The sequence below is a fragment of the Zonotrichia albicollis genome, chromosome 18, assembly GCF_047830755.1.
Source record: "Zonotrichia albicollis isolate bZonAlb1 chromosome 18, bZonAlb1.hap1, whole genome shotgun sequence".
Taxonomy (NCBI): Eukaryota; Metazoa; Chordata; class Aves; order Passeriformes; family Passerellidae; genus Zonotrichia; species Zonotrichia albicollis.
The window spans coordinates 9,994,163-10,006,823 of NC_133836.1; the positions used below are offsets into that span (position 1 = coordinate 9,994,163).

A 12,661-nucleotide genomic window follows, 5' to 3' on the forward strand; every position below is an offset into this window, starting at 1 on the left:
ACCCAAGCCTGGAGCACAGGGGGCATTCCCTGGCCACAGAGCTCTGAGGGTTTCTGGAGTCCTCCACTGACAAAAATATCCAATTACCTCCACATTCTCCTTTCTTTCTCCACATTGCAGCTGCACAGCAATGCTAATAACCCTTCTGCCAAGAGATCTTTGGGAGCTGGAAACTTTGCTGATGCTCAGCCATGGCTGGTTTAACACATCTGAGAGTACTTTAATTCCAACAGCAGCTAGAATTAACCCCAGAATTAACACCTCCACACTTTTAGATTGTAGAACAGCCAGAGTGACAGAAGGTCAGAACTGAGCTAGCATACACAGGATTTGAGAACACACACAAATCACTGCACTGCAGCCAACATGTTCATTGTCAGGCCTGAACTGTGCAGTGTCACAGGGCATTTTCAGGGCAATAAACAACAAAAATCAGCTGTTAATGGTTCTCTTACCATTCATTTGATTGTAACCTAGGGGAATCGTTCTGGGCTATGTGATATAAGGCACTCATTGCATTCATGTTGAAAAGTGGAGGCTTCCTTTCAGCTGGAAAGAGAAAAGAACAGAAAGGTGTGATAAGGCTGTCTGGAAAGAAAGGAGAAATGAAGTATGAGCAGAGTATCACTGCTAAACCAATACCTAGTGCTGTTGACATCACATTTAGGCCAATTATTTTAATATTCCAAATTAGATCAAATTAGACATCCACTCAAGGAAAGCTGCTGTTCACTTGGAGAGAGATGACAAAATCCAAAGAGAGCAGGATACAAAATATAAGGAAAAGTCAGCAGTAAATTTTACTTTAACTGCAACATCTCACACCTGATCTGCTGTGGCAAAATCAGCTGAAACTGAGTAAAACTAATCTCAGGCACAGTTCAGGGCCAGGACACGCTGTGTCAGTCCCCACAGATGTTGGATGCACTGCTGGAACATGTGGATCACAGGAAAAAGTGTCTGCCTGCCTCATTTGTCACTGCAAGGGGGACAGGTTCCCCCATTCACTGGCCAGGTGTGCTATGAACTCCCTCTGACTGAAATCCTTTCCATCCTTGCACCCAGAGAGCCCCTGGCCAGCAGCCCCTGATCTCTCAGGAGGGCAGAACTCTCAGTTCTGGGGGAGCCTGGTTCTCCCCAGGGTCAGTGGTGCCAGATTTCTCAGTTCTTTCAGGCCAGAGCCTTTGCCATGCAGGCAAAGCACCACATCTGCTTTTCCTTAACCACTACTTCAGCTACACCAGGAATTAAGGCATCAGCATTCAAAGAAAGCCAAGGGCTGCTCAACAAGAGATCTCCTCCCACTGCTGCCTGAGCTCGTGCTCACACAGGGAACCATGCAAAGTTGGAAGTTTAAAAAAGTTTACTGCTTCTCAAAAGGGTATTTTTAAAGAAAGCAAATCCATCATCTTTGGGGTTCCTGAGTCAAAAGCTCCACAGAAATGCTGGTACCAAGACTACAGAGGGTGCAGAGCCTCTCCTGCTGCTGTGATTTGCTCCTTGGGAGGCTGTGGCACACCTGAACTGCACACAAACAAAAATCATTGGCCATGCACAACAACAGAAGCCTAAAACTTCCAATTCTGGCATTCTTTATGGCAAAACACAGACTGTGTCAGCATGCTGGCACATGAAATACAGCCATGTTAGTTCTGGTTATCTACACCATCTCAATTCTGGAGACAGCACTTCTGCACATCCCCCTCTTTGTTATCAGCACATTTCTGCTGATTAAACATTCACCAATGACATGTCAGTGAACTCACCCACACATGAGTTATTGGTGTACTGCTGTTAAATAGAATCCATATCAAAACTGATTTTTGAAAATAATCTACTCAGCACATGCAGTGTCAATACTCAAACTTGAAACACACACTTAGAGTCTGCTCTGTGTACCTGCCACCACATCCACCTCTGCTCCAGCCTCTGTGGATGTGCATCTTTTGCCCTCTGAAGTGCAAACCCTTTTCTTCTCTTCCCATAAAGAACCTGTCCACGATGATTCATGGCACAAACTTTTCAGCTGAGGGTGAAGACTTTTGTTTCAGAGAGCAGGGAAGTAAGAAGAATTGCAAATTAAAGGTAGGTCCCTTCTGACACACAATCCTTAGGACACCAGGTCCCTTGGCACAACAGCTGGGACAGCTTTCACTGAGTGCAGCTTGGAAAGCACAGGTGACAAACCATGGTTTGCTCTCACTCAAGAGCAAAGTGCTCTGGCTCTCCAGGGAATAACTGAGCACACCAGACTGACATGAAAGCACAGAGCATCAGTGACTTGCCAGCAGAAAAAGATTGAACTCAACTGCAGGGTGCTCCAAGTAATTTTAAAAGTGAAAACTGATGAGGAATAAGGATCTTCTCATTTTGCAGGACTCCCTAACACAGTGCAGAGTTAATTACCCATCTCAGCTGTGCATTGACTCACCTAACTCGATGCATGTGATCCCCAGGGACCAAACATCCACCTTGCCATCGTACTGCCCCTCGTCCATCGCCAGGATCACCTCTGGTGCCATCCTGCAAGCACAGAGCAAAGACTGAGTCAGGGACACACAGGGACACACAGGGACACCACCTGAGGTGGCTCCAGCCCCCTGAGCAGAGGCACAGACCAGCAGAGACAGCAGGGAGATGAGGAGGAGTGTGCTGGAATGGAACAGGCACTGACCGCAGCGGCAACTTGTCACAGGAGGGGGGAGAAGCAAAAGAGGAAAGCAGGGAGAAAAAAGAGGAATAGGGGGGAAAGTGAAAGAGGAAAGAGGGGAGAAAAGAACAGGAAAGGGGGGGAGAAAAAAAAGAGGGAAGGAGAGAAAAAAATAGGAAAGGGGGATAAAGCAGAAGAGGAAAGGGGGGGAGAAAGGAAAGGGGAAAGGGGGAGAGAAAAGAAGGGGGAAAAGAGGAAGAGGAAAGAGGGGAGAAAAACAGGGGGAAAGAGGATAAAAAAGAGGAAGGGGGGAAAAGGCAAAAGAGGAAAGGTGGGAGAAAAGAATGGGGAAAAGGGGAGAGAAAATAAGGGAAAAGGGAAGAGGAAAGAAGGGGGAAGAAAAAAAGGAAGGGGGGGAAGTGAAAGAGGAAAGAGGGGAGAAAAGAACAGGAAAGTGGGGGAGAAAAAAAGGGGGAAGAAGAGAAAAAAGAAGAAGGGGGGAAGCAAAAGAGGAAAGGGGGGAGGAAAAAAGGGGGGAGGAAAAAAGGGGGGAGGAAAAAAGGGGGGAGGAAAAAAGGGGGGAGGAAAAAAGGGGGGAGGAAAAAAGGGGGGAGGAAAAAAGGGGGGAGGAAAAAAGGGGGGAGGAAAAAAGGGGGGAGGAAAAAAGGGGGGAGGAAAAAAGGGGAAAAGGGGGGAGGAAAAAAGGGGAAAAGGGGGGAGGAAAAAAGGGGAAAAGGGGGGAGGAAAAAAGGGGAAAAGGGGGGAGGAAAAAAGGGGAAAAGGGGGGGAGGAAAAAAGGGGAAAAGGGGGGGAGGAAAAAAGGGGAAAAGGGGGGGAGGAAAAAAGGGGAAAAGGGGGGGAGGAAAAAAGGGGAAAAGGGGGGGAGGAAAAAAGGGGAAAAGGGGGGGAGGAAAAAAGGGGAAAAGGGGGGGAGGAAAAAAGGGGAAAAGGGGGGGAGGAAAAAAGGGGAAAAGGGGGTTAGTTCCAAAGGCATTGTAGCTGCAGGCTGACAGCCAAGGCTGGGAGAGCCCTACAGGCACCCCCTGCACCCTCCCCCAGGCTGCCCCTTGGCACACCAGGAGCATTTCCAGCAGGCAAATGCAGCCTGTGGGAGCTGGAACAGGGAAACTGGGAACAGTGGTGGTCCAGGATAAAGGGATGAAGTGGGGACAGAGAAGCAGCAGGTCTAGCCTGCAAAAATTCAGCCTCTTAAATTGTGTTCTTCCTAAAACAGGCTTCCTGCCAAACGGCCTCATTCCAAGGCTGGGCCATGGTGACCTCCCAGCCCTGCCTGGGGCCTCTGCCACAAAACCAGTGGAGCATGGAGCTGTGCTGGTCCTCAGTGCTGGGAATGCCAAGGAACTCGGGTGACCCCTCAGCAATTCCTTCAGAACAGGACTGAAGTAGCTGTGTGACTTCCAGTCAGAATAACAGGATCCCCTTTCTCCATGAATGCCTCAGTCCCATCACCTGGGGCAAGTGTGAGGCATTTTTAATCCCCTTTCTCCATGAATGCCTCAATCCCATAATCTGTGGCAACTGTGAGGTATTTTTAAGCCAATGGCACTGCAAGAGCGGAGCCATTTCCAAGCACTGCACGGCCCAAACCTCTCCTTATGGACCCTGAGCAAGGACAGACTTCCTGAAGATCTGGACACAGGCAATTCAGGAAAACTGCCTGGCCGTTTTATTCAGGTATTGTTATTGAATTGTGAAGCACTGGAAAGGGAAGAGAGCAGATCTACAAAGGACTGAAGCACTGCAGGCTTCACTCACCAGTAAGGCGTTCCCACAAAAGAGTTGGCAGGGGACACTATAGATGCAGACCCAAAATCAGCGAGTTTCACTTGACCTGGTTCTGTTAGAAGAATATTTCCAGCTTTAATATCCCTTTAAGAGAGAAAAAAAAGAGGAAAAAAAAGTAATTCAGCATGATGCAAACTCTGGTGAGATGCCTTTGTCTGCAATTTGTAATGCTGGGACAGAGACAGAGAGGAATTCACTGAGAGTGTAACCTCTGTTCCCCCATTCCCTGGGCAGCACTGCTTCAAAAGTAATTTTATGGAATATTTCACCCACAAGTGCCACATCCCAACACTTCTGCTGCAGGACAAGTGCTGAAGTCTTGTGTGTGCAAGAATGAACACCTCAAAGTACAAGAGAGTCAGCACAGGCTGTCCCCTTCACTGTCACCTCCCCTGTCACCCTCCCTGTACAACAGCCAAAGGGATGGAGCACCTCTGCCACAAGGAAAGGCTGAGAGAACTGGAATTGTTCAGCCTGGAAAAAAGAAGGCTTCAGGGTGACCTAATTGTGGCCTTTCAGCACCCCAGAAAGATGGGGAAGGATTTATTCCCTATTACAAGGGATGGAGGGACAGGACACAAGGAATGGCTTCCTATTGACAAAGAGCAGGGTCAGATGAGAAATTATGAAGGAATCCTTCCGTATAAGGGTGATGAGGCCCTGGCACAGAGTGCCCAGAGCAGCTGTGGCTGCTCCTGGATCCCTGGCAGTGTCCAAGGCCAGGCTGGACAGGACTTGGAGCCACCAGGGACAGTGGAAGGTGTCCCTGCCATGGATGAGGTGGCATTGGAAGAACTTTAAAGTCCCTTCCAAACCAAACCATGCTGTGATTCTACACCACGGCTGAACAGCCACATCAGGTATCAGCAACATATCTGCCAGCCTTGAATTAAATAATATTTTAATTATTATTTATATTAAATTTTAAAATTTAATAATAATGTTATAATAATTTTATACTGCTTCAATAATAATTAACGGTAATTTAATAATAATTTTAATTGCAATTAAATAATAAAAACGCAAGAATTCCCGCCTTTTCCACGCGCTATCAGCCGCGCGGGGGCTGCAGTTCCGCCCCCTCGCCACCAGGTGGCGCCCCCGCGCCAGGTCCCCGTGCGGGGCCGGACCCGCGGGACCCAACCCCAAAATTGGGTCCCCAACACCAAAATCCGATCCCCAACACCAAAATTCTGCCCCTTCTGCCCTGTCCTCGCCGTTGCCGCTGGCAGAGGCAGCTGTCGCTGGGCTGTGGCAGCAGCACGGCGCTGCTCCCCGCCCAGGCAGGGCTCGCCCTCCCGCCTGTCCCCGTCTGTCGCAGCAGCCACAGAGCAGGGATGTGTTGCTGCTGCTCATTTCTGGCTGAGCAGATTGAGCTCCCCAGCTCAGCAGGGAAAAGCTGGAATTCCCTTTGTACCCTCTGCATGAAATCCAGGTCACAGAAGCACAGCATAGCTGGGGCTGGAAGGGACCTCTGGAGATCACCCAGTGGAACCCCTCTGGAGCAGTGACACAGGAACGTGGCCAGGTGGGGTTGGAATGTCCCCAGAGAGGGAAAATCCACATCCTCCATGAGCAGCTGCTCCAGGGCTCTGCCACCTTCCATGGAAAAGTGCTTGGATTTCTCCCCAGGCAGTTTTACCCTTGACTTACACTTCCATCACCTAATTGTGATGTGACCTCCCTGCTACCAAAAACCAGGCTGTGCAAAACCAATACAGTTTTACTTATTCACATGTAAAAATGAAAAATTATCTAGTCTTAGAAATAGTCTAGCTCAGTGAACTCCAATTTATTTGGCACATTTAGGATGATATTCTCCTATCAGTGTTCAGTACAACATTCCTGGGCAGCCTTTGTTACCAAGGTCTGCACAGAGCAATTGCCAACAAGGCAGAGAAAACACTGGTAGAAGAACTTTTTCCAAAGTTGTTAGAATGAGTTTCTCAGCAGCTTTGAGACTCCAGGGAGCAGCAGATGGAAGGGCAGCAGCAGCTGCAGCCTCACCTGTGGATCCTACAGTGGGAGTGCAGGTAGGCCAGCCCCTGCAAGGCACCGTGGGTGATGGCAGCAATCTCCACTTCCTGGAGTGGCTTCTTGTGAACTACAGGGGAAAAAAAGCAAGAAAATAAAACAAAACAGAAGAAAATAAATGGGATATTTTCCTGAGAAAGTGTTTTTTAAAGAAAGGAATCCCACCAATCTTCTACAAAGAGAAATTAGGGAAGGACGCAGACTGTGATCCTGGCCCCCAAGGAATGCTAATTTTTGTAAACTTTGGCTCTGATTTCCTATTTTGACTTAGACTCCCCTCTTTCTTTGCAGGTGCTGTTCCATTGTTGAGGTGACATCAACCTCCTGTTCTAAAACCCATGTATAATTTTTCCTGCACACTGGTGATCTCTGCAGGATTTTATTAAGGATATTCCAAAAACAGACACCCTAAAAAGGCACAGATTACTGGAATATACCTGAACACTTTTACACCTTCATTTGATAAAATTAAGATGTGCATGCCAACTATCTGTAGCACTGGGAAAGCCTCAAATTGTTCCTAGAGAATGGAGCAGGACAGAGAGCATCTGCAAAACTCCACTCCCATCAAACTCAGGTGGGGGGCACTGGCAAAAAGAAAATCCAAGATATATCAAACTTACCTTCTAGTAAATCAGAAGCTGATCCTAAACAGTACTCCATAACCAACTGCAAAAAAAGAGAACATCATGCCTTCAGGTACCTCTGGAAGCATTTTGAAATTAGGAAACATCTTTACATTCCAAATTTAAATAGCATGGTGGCTTTAACGCCCTGATTAAGGAACAAAAAAAAGTAGTAGGTTTTGCTAGCTTTCCATCAGAAGATGCAAAATTTGACTTTATTTTAGTGTTGTTCAAAGCTATTTCAGAGCCTGTGCTGAGGGTTTGAGTGCTGCAATGTCCATTTGCTCCACAAGCCCTCACTCACCCATGCTGTGTGCTCCTTCAGGTAACAGCCCTTGTACTCTATGGTGTTGGGGTGCTTCAGCTGCTGCAGAAACTTGACTTCTTTGATGATATCCTGCCATTTCTAATGAAAAAACAAAGCAAAAAGTATAAATACATTTCTCTTCTCAATCCTCTTCATCCTTTCATTCACCACACACTGTAGGTCAGTCTGAAAAGTGACCATAAAATGATTTTACAATATGAAGATGGAAAGTCAGTGTTGCAAAAGCAGAGCTGTAAAGCAGTTGTCTGGGTCTCTCCTGCACTGGGATACCCCCCAAGATATATTTAACAGCTTGAGGATTGCCAAAATAATTTTCTTCCTCATTTTAACTGCAATACATTTCACTTAAATGCTGCTGCTTTGCAAATTGAAGTGTTCAGTGGCCTCAAAGTTAGTCAGAAACCACAGAGAGTAGCAGTGAGCTGCTCACCTTCTGTAACACAGCACAAAACCACTGACATTTGGGAGAAAAAGCAAGGAAAAATGAGTTTAAACCACTCCTGTTTGCTCTTAACAAACAAACACACCCTGCACATCCACACACCATCCAAAGGATCAGTGGGTCCAAGCTCCATACGAAATAAGAGGAACCATTAACACAAAAACTGAAATGAGACTGAGATTAGCAGCTCTTTGCAATTTGATAGATCCTCAAGAATTTCAGAGAGATGTGCTCTTAACACACTTCTTAATACAATTATTTCTGAAACAAGCCCCATCCAGGCATTCTGAATCCCCACTCACTTCCTTCAACAGAACAATTTATCAAAATTTGCATAAACTCATTTTCTCTCTGCAAACCTCCACGATTCCCATGGAAGGGAGCATTAAAAGCTGTTCTGCTGGGGTCAAACCAGAGCTGCAGCTCATTCCACTGCTCCCATTTCCACAGCTCCTGAATGCACGGCTGCCTTTATTCCCCTCACCTCATTTGTTTGCTTTCCACTGTAGGACATCTTCTTGACTGCCACCACCTCATTAGTGTGGGAATTCGTAGCCTGGAGTAGGGAAAGAGAAACATTGGAAAAAAGCAAAAAATAGACTGAAAAAAAGCTTCATTTTTCCCCCCTCCCCACAGAGTGAGCTGTGCCTATGGCAAATGCAGCTTTTTTCTCCTATATCCTTGCAAGCTCCTGCATCTCAGAGACATCTTCCTCAGGATATGATTTACCACACAACTCTCAGGAGACTTTCCCCTGATTTTATTTGGCCATATCCACTGTTCCTTCTCTACTGATATGCAAAAGGCCCAATATTGCACCTACTGAGAAGCCTCAAAATACAGTTTTACTGGAATTACAGTAGAAGCAGTTTTAGATGAACATTCGGCAAAATGTTTGCCAAAGAAACAAACAAAGAGGTGTATCAAAATCTCCATGATTTCATCCAAAAATTCCATAGAACGCTGACATTCTTAAATAGTTATTGCAATTTCCAGCTTCAAGATGATTCAACCTGGAATTTATCTAAATTTAAAAGCTTTCCTTTCACTGCACTAGACCTTAGCTGTGTGATGAAGATTATGCAGCCATCAAAATTCCACTTTTCTGCTTGGATGATGCAGGGATGGTAATTAGAGGCTAAAAACTCAGGTTTGGAAAGATCTCTCCTTGCCTGGACTGGCACTGCCCTCATTTCTGCTTGTTAACGGTAAAAAACATCAAGCTTTTGGTCTTAAAACAGTTGCTGAAATCTCTGTACCTCCAACCATTTTTTGGGACAAAAAAAAAAAAAATTAGTGACAGTTTAAAGCTTAAACTATAATAGAAGCTAAATGTGGTAAATCCTCCTTTCAAGGAATGTATTAACTAATGACATTTTTTTGAGGCATGTGAGGACTTCAAAGAAAAACTGTGTTGAGTGAACCAGTGGGGCACAGGAATTACTGAAGGGAGGTGGCACAGGCCCCTCACAGCTCAAATGAGGCAGAGAAAGCTGAAAATGAGAAACTCTGGGATAAGGCAAAGCCCTTCCCCAGCACCTGCCACCCTGATTCAGCACAGAGGAGATCAGGAGAGTTTCACTCAGATGTATTTATGCTTTTTTCTGCCTGTCACATCAACTCCAAGCAGCTCCACCTGGCCATGGTGTGTGTCCCTCCAGCTGGGATTTGTCACTGAAGGACACACTGCCACCTTCCCTTCCAGAGCTTGGGATGCTCCTGCCTGAGACAATTCCAGGGCTGTGTGAGCACAACTGGGAACTTGCTGAGGCCTGTTTGAGATGATACCTTGACAAATTTTATTTTTATCCCTCAAAATACACATGAAATACTTATAGTACACAAATTTTAAGGTTCCTCTCTTCACCAACACCTCCATCACTTCACACAACTCCAAACAGTGAATGCTGGAATGCTTTAAATAACTTATATTAGCTTATAATAAGAGCTAGATGTGTCAGGGATCTAATCTTAATACTTTGCTGTCTGATATTCAGAAATCCAGCTCCAGTGAACCTGATCCTCCTGTGTGGCTAACCATGGTTCCAAGCAGCTTTAATTTGGCTTTAACTGATTTTTTCAATATTGATTCTACTTCAGTCTCACTAATGCCAACTGGATTATAATTATTTCCAATTCCAGTATTTTGGTTTTGGCTTTGTTTGATACCAACTGTAAAAGCACCATTTTTCTCATTTCCAGATTAAATGAGATGTGTATCAATGAATGCCATACATCCATCCTGTGTGAATTCCCATTCCTCTGAGGAACTCTCTTTGCTTTTGCCATAAAGGAGCTTGTAGAGATTTCCAAACATACGAACTCCAAGCATCTTGAAATTCCAGTTTGGCAAATTAATTTTCAGCTGTTTAAATTCAACTTTAGCTTAAAAACACCATATACTTGACCACATATGTGGATAGTTTGGTGCACTATTAACACTAAAGTAAACTGCTACTACAAATATGTGGCATACACATTCTCTGAAAAAATCCCTTTGCCCAGGATTTTTCCCCTGGGAAGCTGAGAAGCCTCTGAGAAAAGGAAAAGAGGAAAAGAGTTCTTATCTCATTTGCTTCTCCTGTGTTGTGCTCATGTGGAATGTGTTTGGAGATTGTTTCACTGGATTCTGGTGTGAATTATTTGACTCATTGGACAATCAGGGCCAAGCTGTGTCAGGACTCTGGAAAGAGTCATGAGTTTTCATTATTATCTTTTTAGCATTCTGTAAGTATCCTTTCTGTATTCTTTAGTATAGTATAGTATTAATATAATACAGTATCATAAAGTAATAAATGAGCCTTCTGAGAACATAGAGTCAGATGCATCATATATATATATATATATGTATATATATGTATATATATGTATATCAATACAGGTGGAACATTCAAGAGATCAGGAGTGGTTTGGTAACACCTTTTTGAGATGTGTTATCACAAAACTAAAGCACACAAAGCACCAAAAACTCAAGGAACACCTCCTTCTACAAATGCTCAAAAAGCCTCCAAAACACTTAAAATTATTCTGTTCTCCAAAAAAAGAACCAACTCTACTTACAAAGTAAACTGCTCCAAAGCTTCCATGTCCGATTTCATGCAAGCCCACGAAGATTTCCTCAGGATCATCCTTGTAGAAGAGGTCAGCAATCTCCGGGTCCTTTGGCACCCCTTTGCGCATGGTGAGGCGTGTCAGGAACTCTCTGTGCTCTCCAGTCCCAGCCAACTCCTGCCCTCATCCACAAAGCCCTTTGCAGACAGCTCTCAGCACCTGCTGGCAAAGTTCATCTTTAATCTGCTTCCCCTGCACGTGGCTCTGTTCACACTTCTGTCACAGCCACGCCAGAGGAAACACTTCCAGCAGCAACAGCCTTCACCATTGCTTCCTCCCCCCAGCTAATTGTTTTTAATTATTACTCCTATTTAGATAGAGAGATTAAAATGCATTCAGGCTACAACAGCTCTTTATCTCACACAGGAAGCAAGTGCTGCAGTGACACTGAAGTCCACTTGAATTCAAGAGTCCTGTTGCTATGCAAAACATCCTGTGACAGGAGTTTGTTATTCTTCACGCCAGGCTCCCAGTGTGGCAGTTTTTAGACTCTCTCTGTTGTTCCTCCTACTTTCCTGGGCTGTTTGCTTTGTTTCTCTACTCCCAACTGCCAGCTGGTGCTGGTGGAAAAGTCAGCTGCTATTCCACAGCAACACTTTGCAGCCCTGTAATTGTTATTTCTCATTTATTTACTCAGAGCTGCATGACAGCCAGTGCTGTTGGATTGTGATTGCTCCCAGCACGTGGAATTGCTTTTGAAGAATCCTAAACTCCATCTATAGGGCACATCTTTGCCTCCCTAACTTCTTCAATTCTTCCTTAGCACAGAACTGTGCTGCATCTAAATGAAGACTTCCAGTATTCAACCCCAAAATTTTATTTGTGAGGGAAGGAAAAAAAAAAAAAGAAAAAGGAAGAAACATCCTAATATAAGGAAGTTTTCCATTTCTTAACAAAACATCTTTAAAAATCTGCATTGACTCATTAAATACTCATATGCAAAGCACTGATGGGGGCCTTTACTCATCTGCTTTTGGCAGAAAATGCAGCAGAGGAGCTGCACTGAGTCACTTGGAGCAGTTTCCATCAGTCTGGAGGTACTTTCACACCTGTGGTCAGCACCTCCTTCACTGAGGCCACATTTTGTCTGTGCACAACAAACTCCTGCAAACACACACCAGGACCTTCAGCTATACCTAAACCAGGGCAACATTTACTGGGATACCAGCTGAAATGTAACAATCAGATAAATTTTAAATTAAAACACATACAGAAAAGGCTTTAGAAGATTTTGGAGTTCAAGTGCCATCTGGATAAAGGCAGAATTTTGGCCTGGCTGAGGGTCAGTGATGGAGCAAGGAGAGGGGCAGTGAGAGGAGCTCACCTGGATAGCTGTGGCACCAACCATGCTCCGTGGCTCACATTCCTTCCAGCAGCATTGTCCTGTCCCAGCCCTCCAGAATCTCCTACTCTGCAAAGAAAAACAAGGAACTGGATTTAGAAACATGACTTTTACACCTTCTTCTAACACACAAAACCACCACATCCACTAAAGGCCAGCGATCACAGGGGAAGCACAAGGAGAACTGGCTGAGAATGCTGATGGGGGGCCTTTAGGTGAGGATAAGCATTTCCTATGCTCCAAAGCCCTTGGACTGTACAGCACTGGAGGACAGAAAACCAGGAAAAGAGGTTAAATGGCTTTTATAAAGACTCTTAAGCTT

General features: G+C 45.1%; 1 protein-coding gene across 5 annotated transcripts in view; it reads right to left on the reverse strand.

Moving 5' to 3' along the window:
- The window catches only part of TAOK3 (TAO kinase 3), a 76,529-nt gene that overhangs the window by 30,829 nt on the left and 33,039 nt on the right, over positions 1-12,661 (reverse strand). For 3 of the 5 annotated variants that reach the window (XM_074554099.1, XM_074554095.1, XM_074554097.1), the window contains 9 exons: positions 12,322-12,408; positions 10,947-11,156; positions 8,371-8,442; positions 7,421-7,522; positions 7,114-7,159; positions 6,464-6,560; positions 4,427-4,540; positions 2,432-2,523; positions 456-549 (listed from right to left, as the gene is read on the reverse strand). In XM_074554099.1, coding sequence (XP_074410200.1) covers positions 456-549; positions 2,432-2,523; positions 4,427-4,540; positions 6,464-6,560; positions 7,114-7,159; positions 7,421-7,522; positions 8,371-8,442; positions 10,947-11,066 — 737 coding nt within the window. In that variant the 5' untranslated portion in view covers positions 11,067-11,156; positions 12,322-12,408. Of the gene's footprint in view, positions 1-455; positions 550-2,431; positions 2,524-4,426; positions 4,541-6,463; positions 6,561-7,113; positions 7,160-7,420; positions 7,523-8,370; positions 8,443-10,329; positions 10,337-10,946; positions 11,157-12,321; positions 12,409-12,661 lie in introns of those variants that run through there. The other 2 variants (XM_074554096.1, XM_074554098.1) reach the window with 2 other exon arrangements.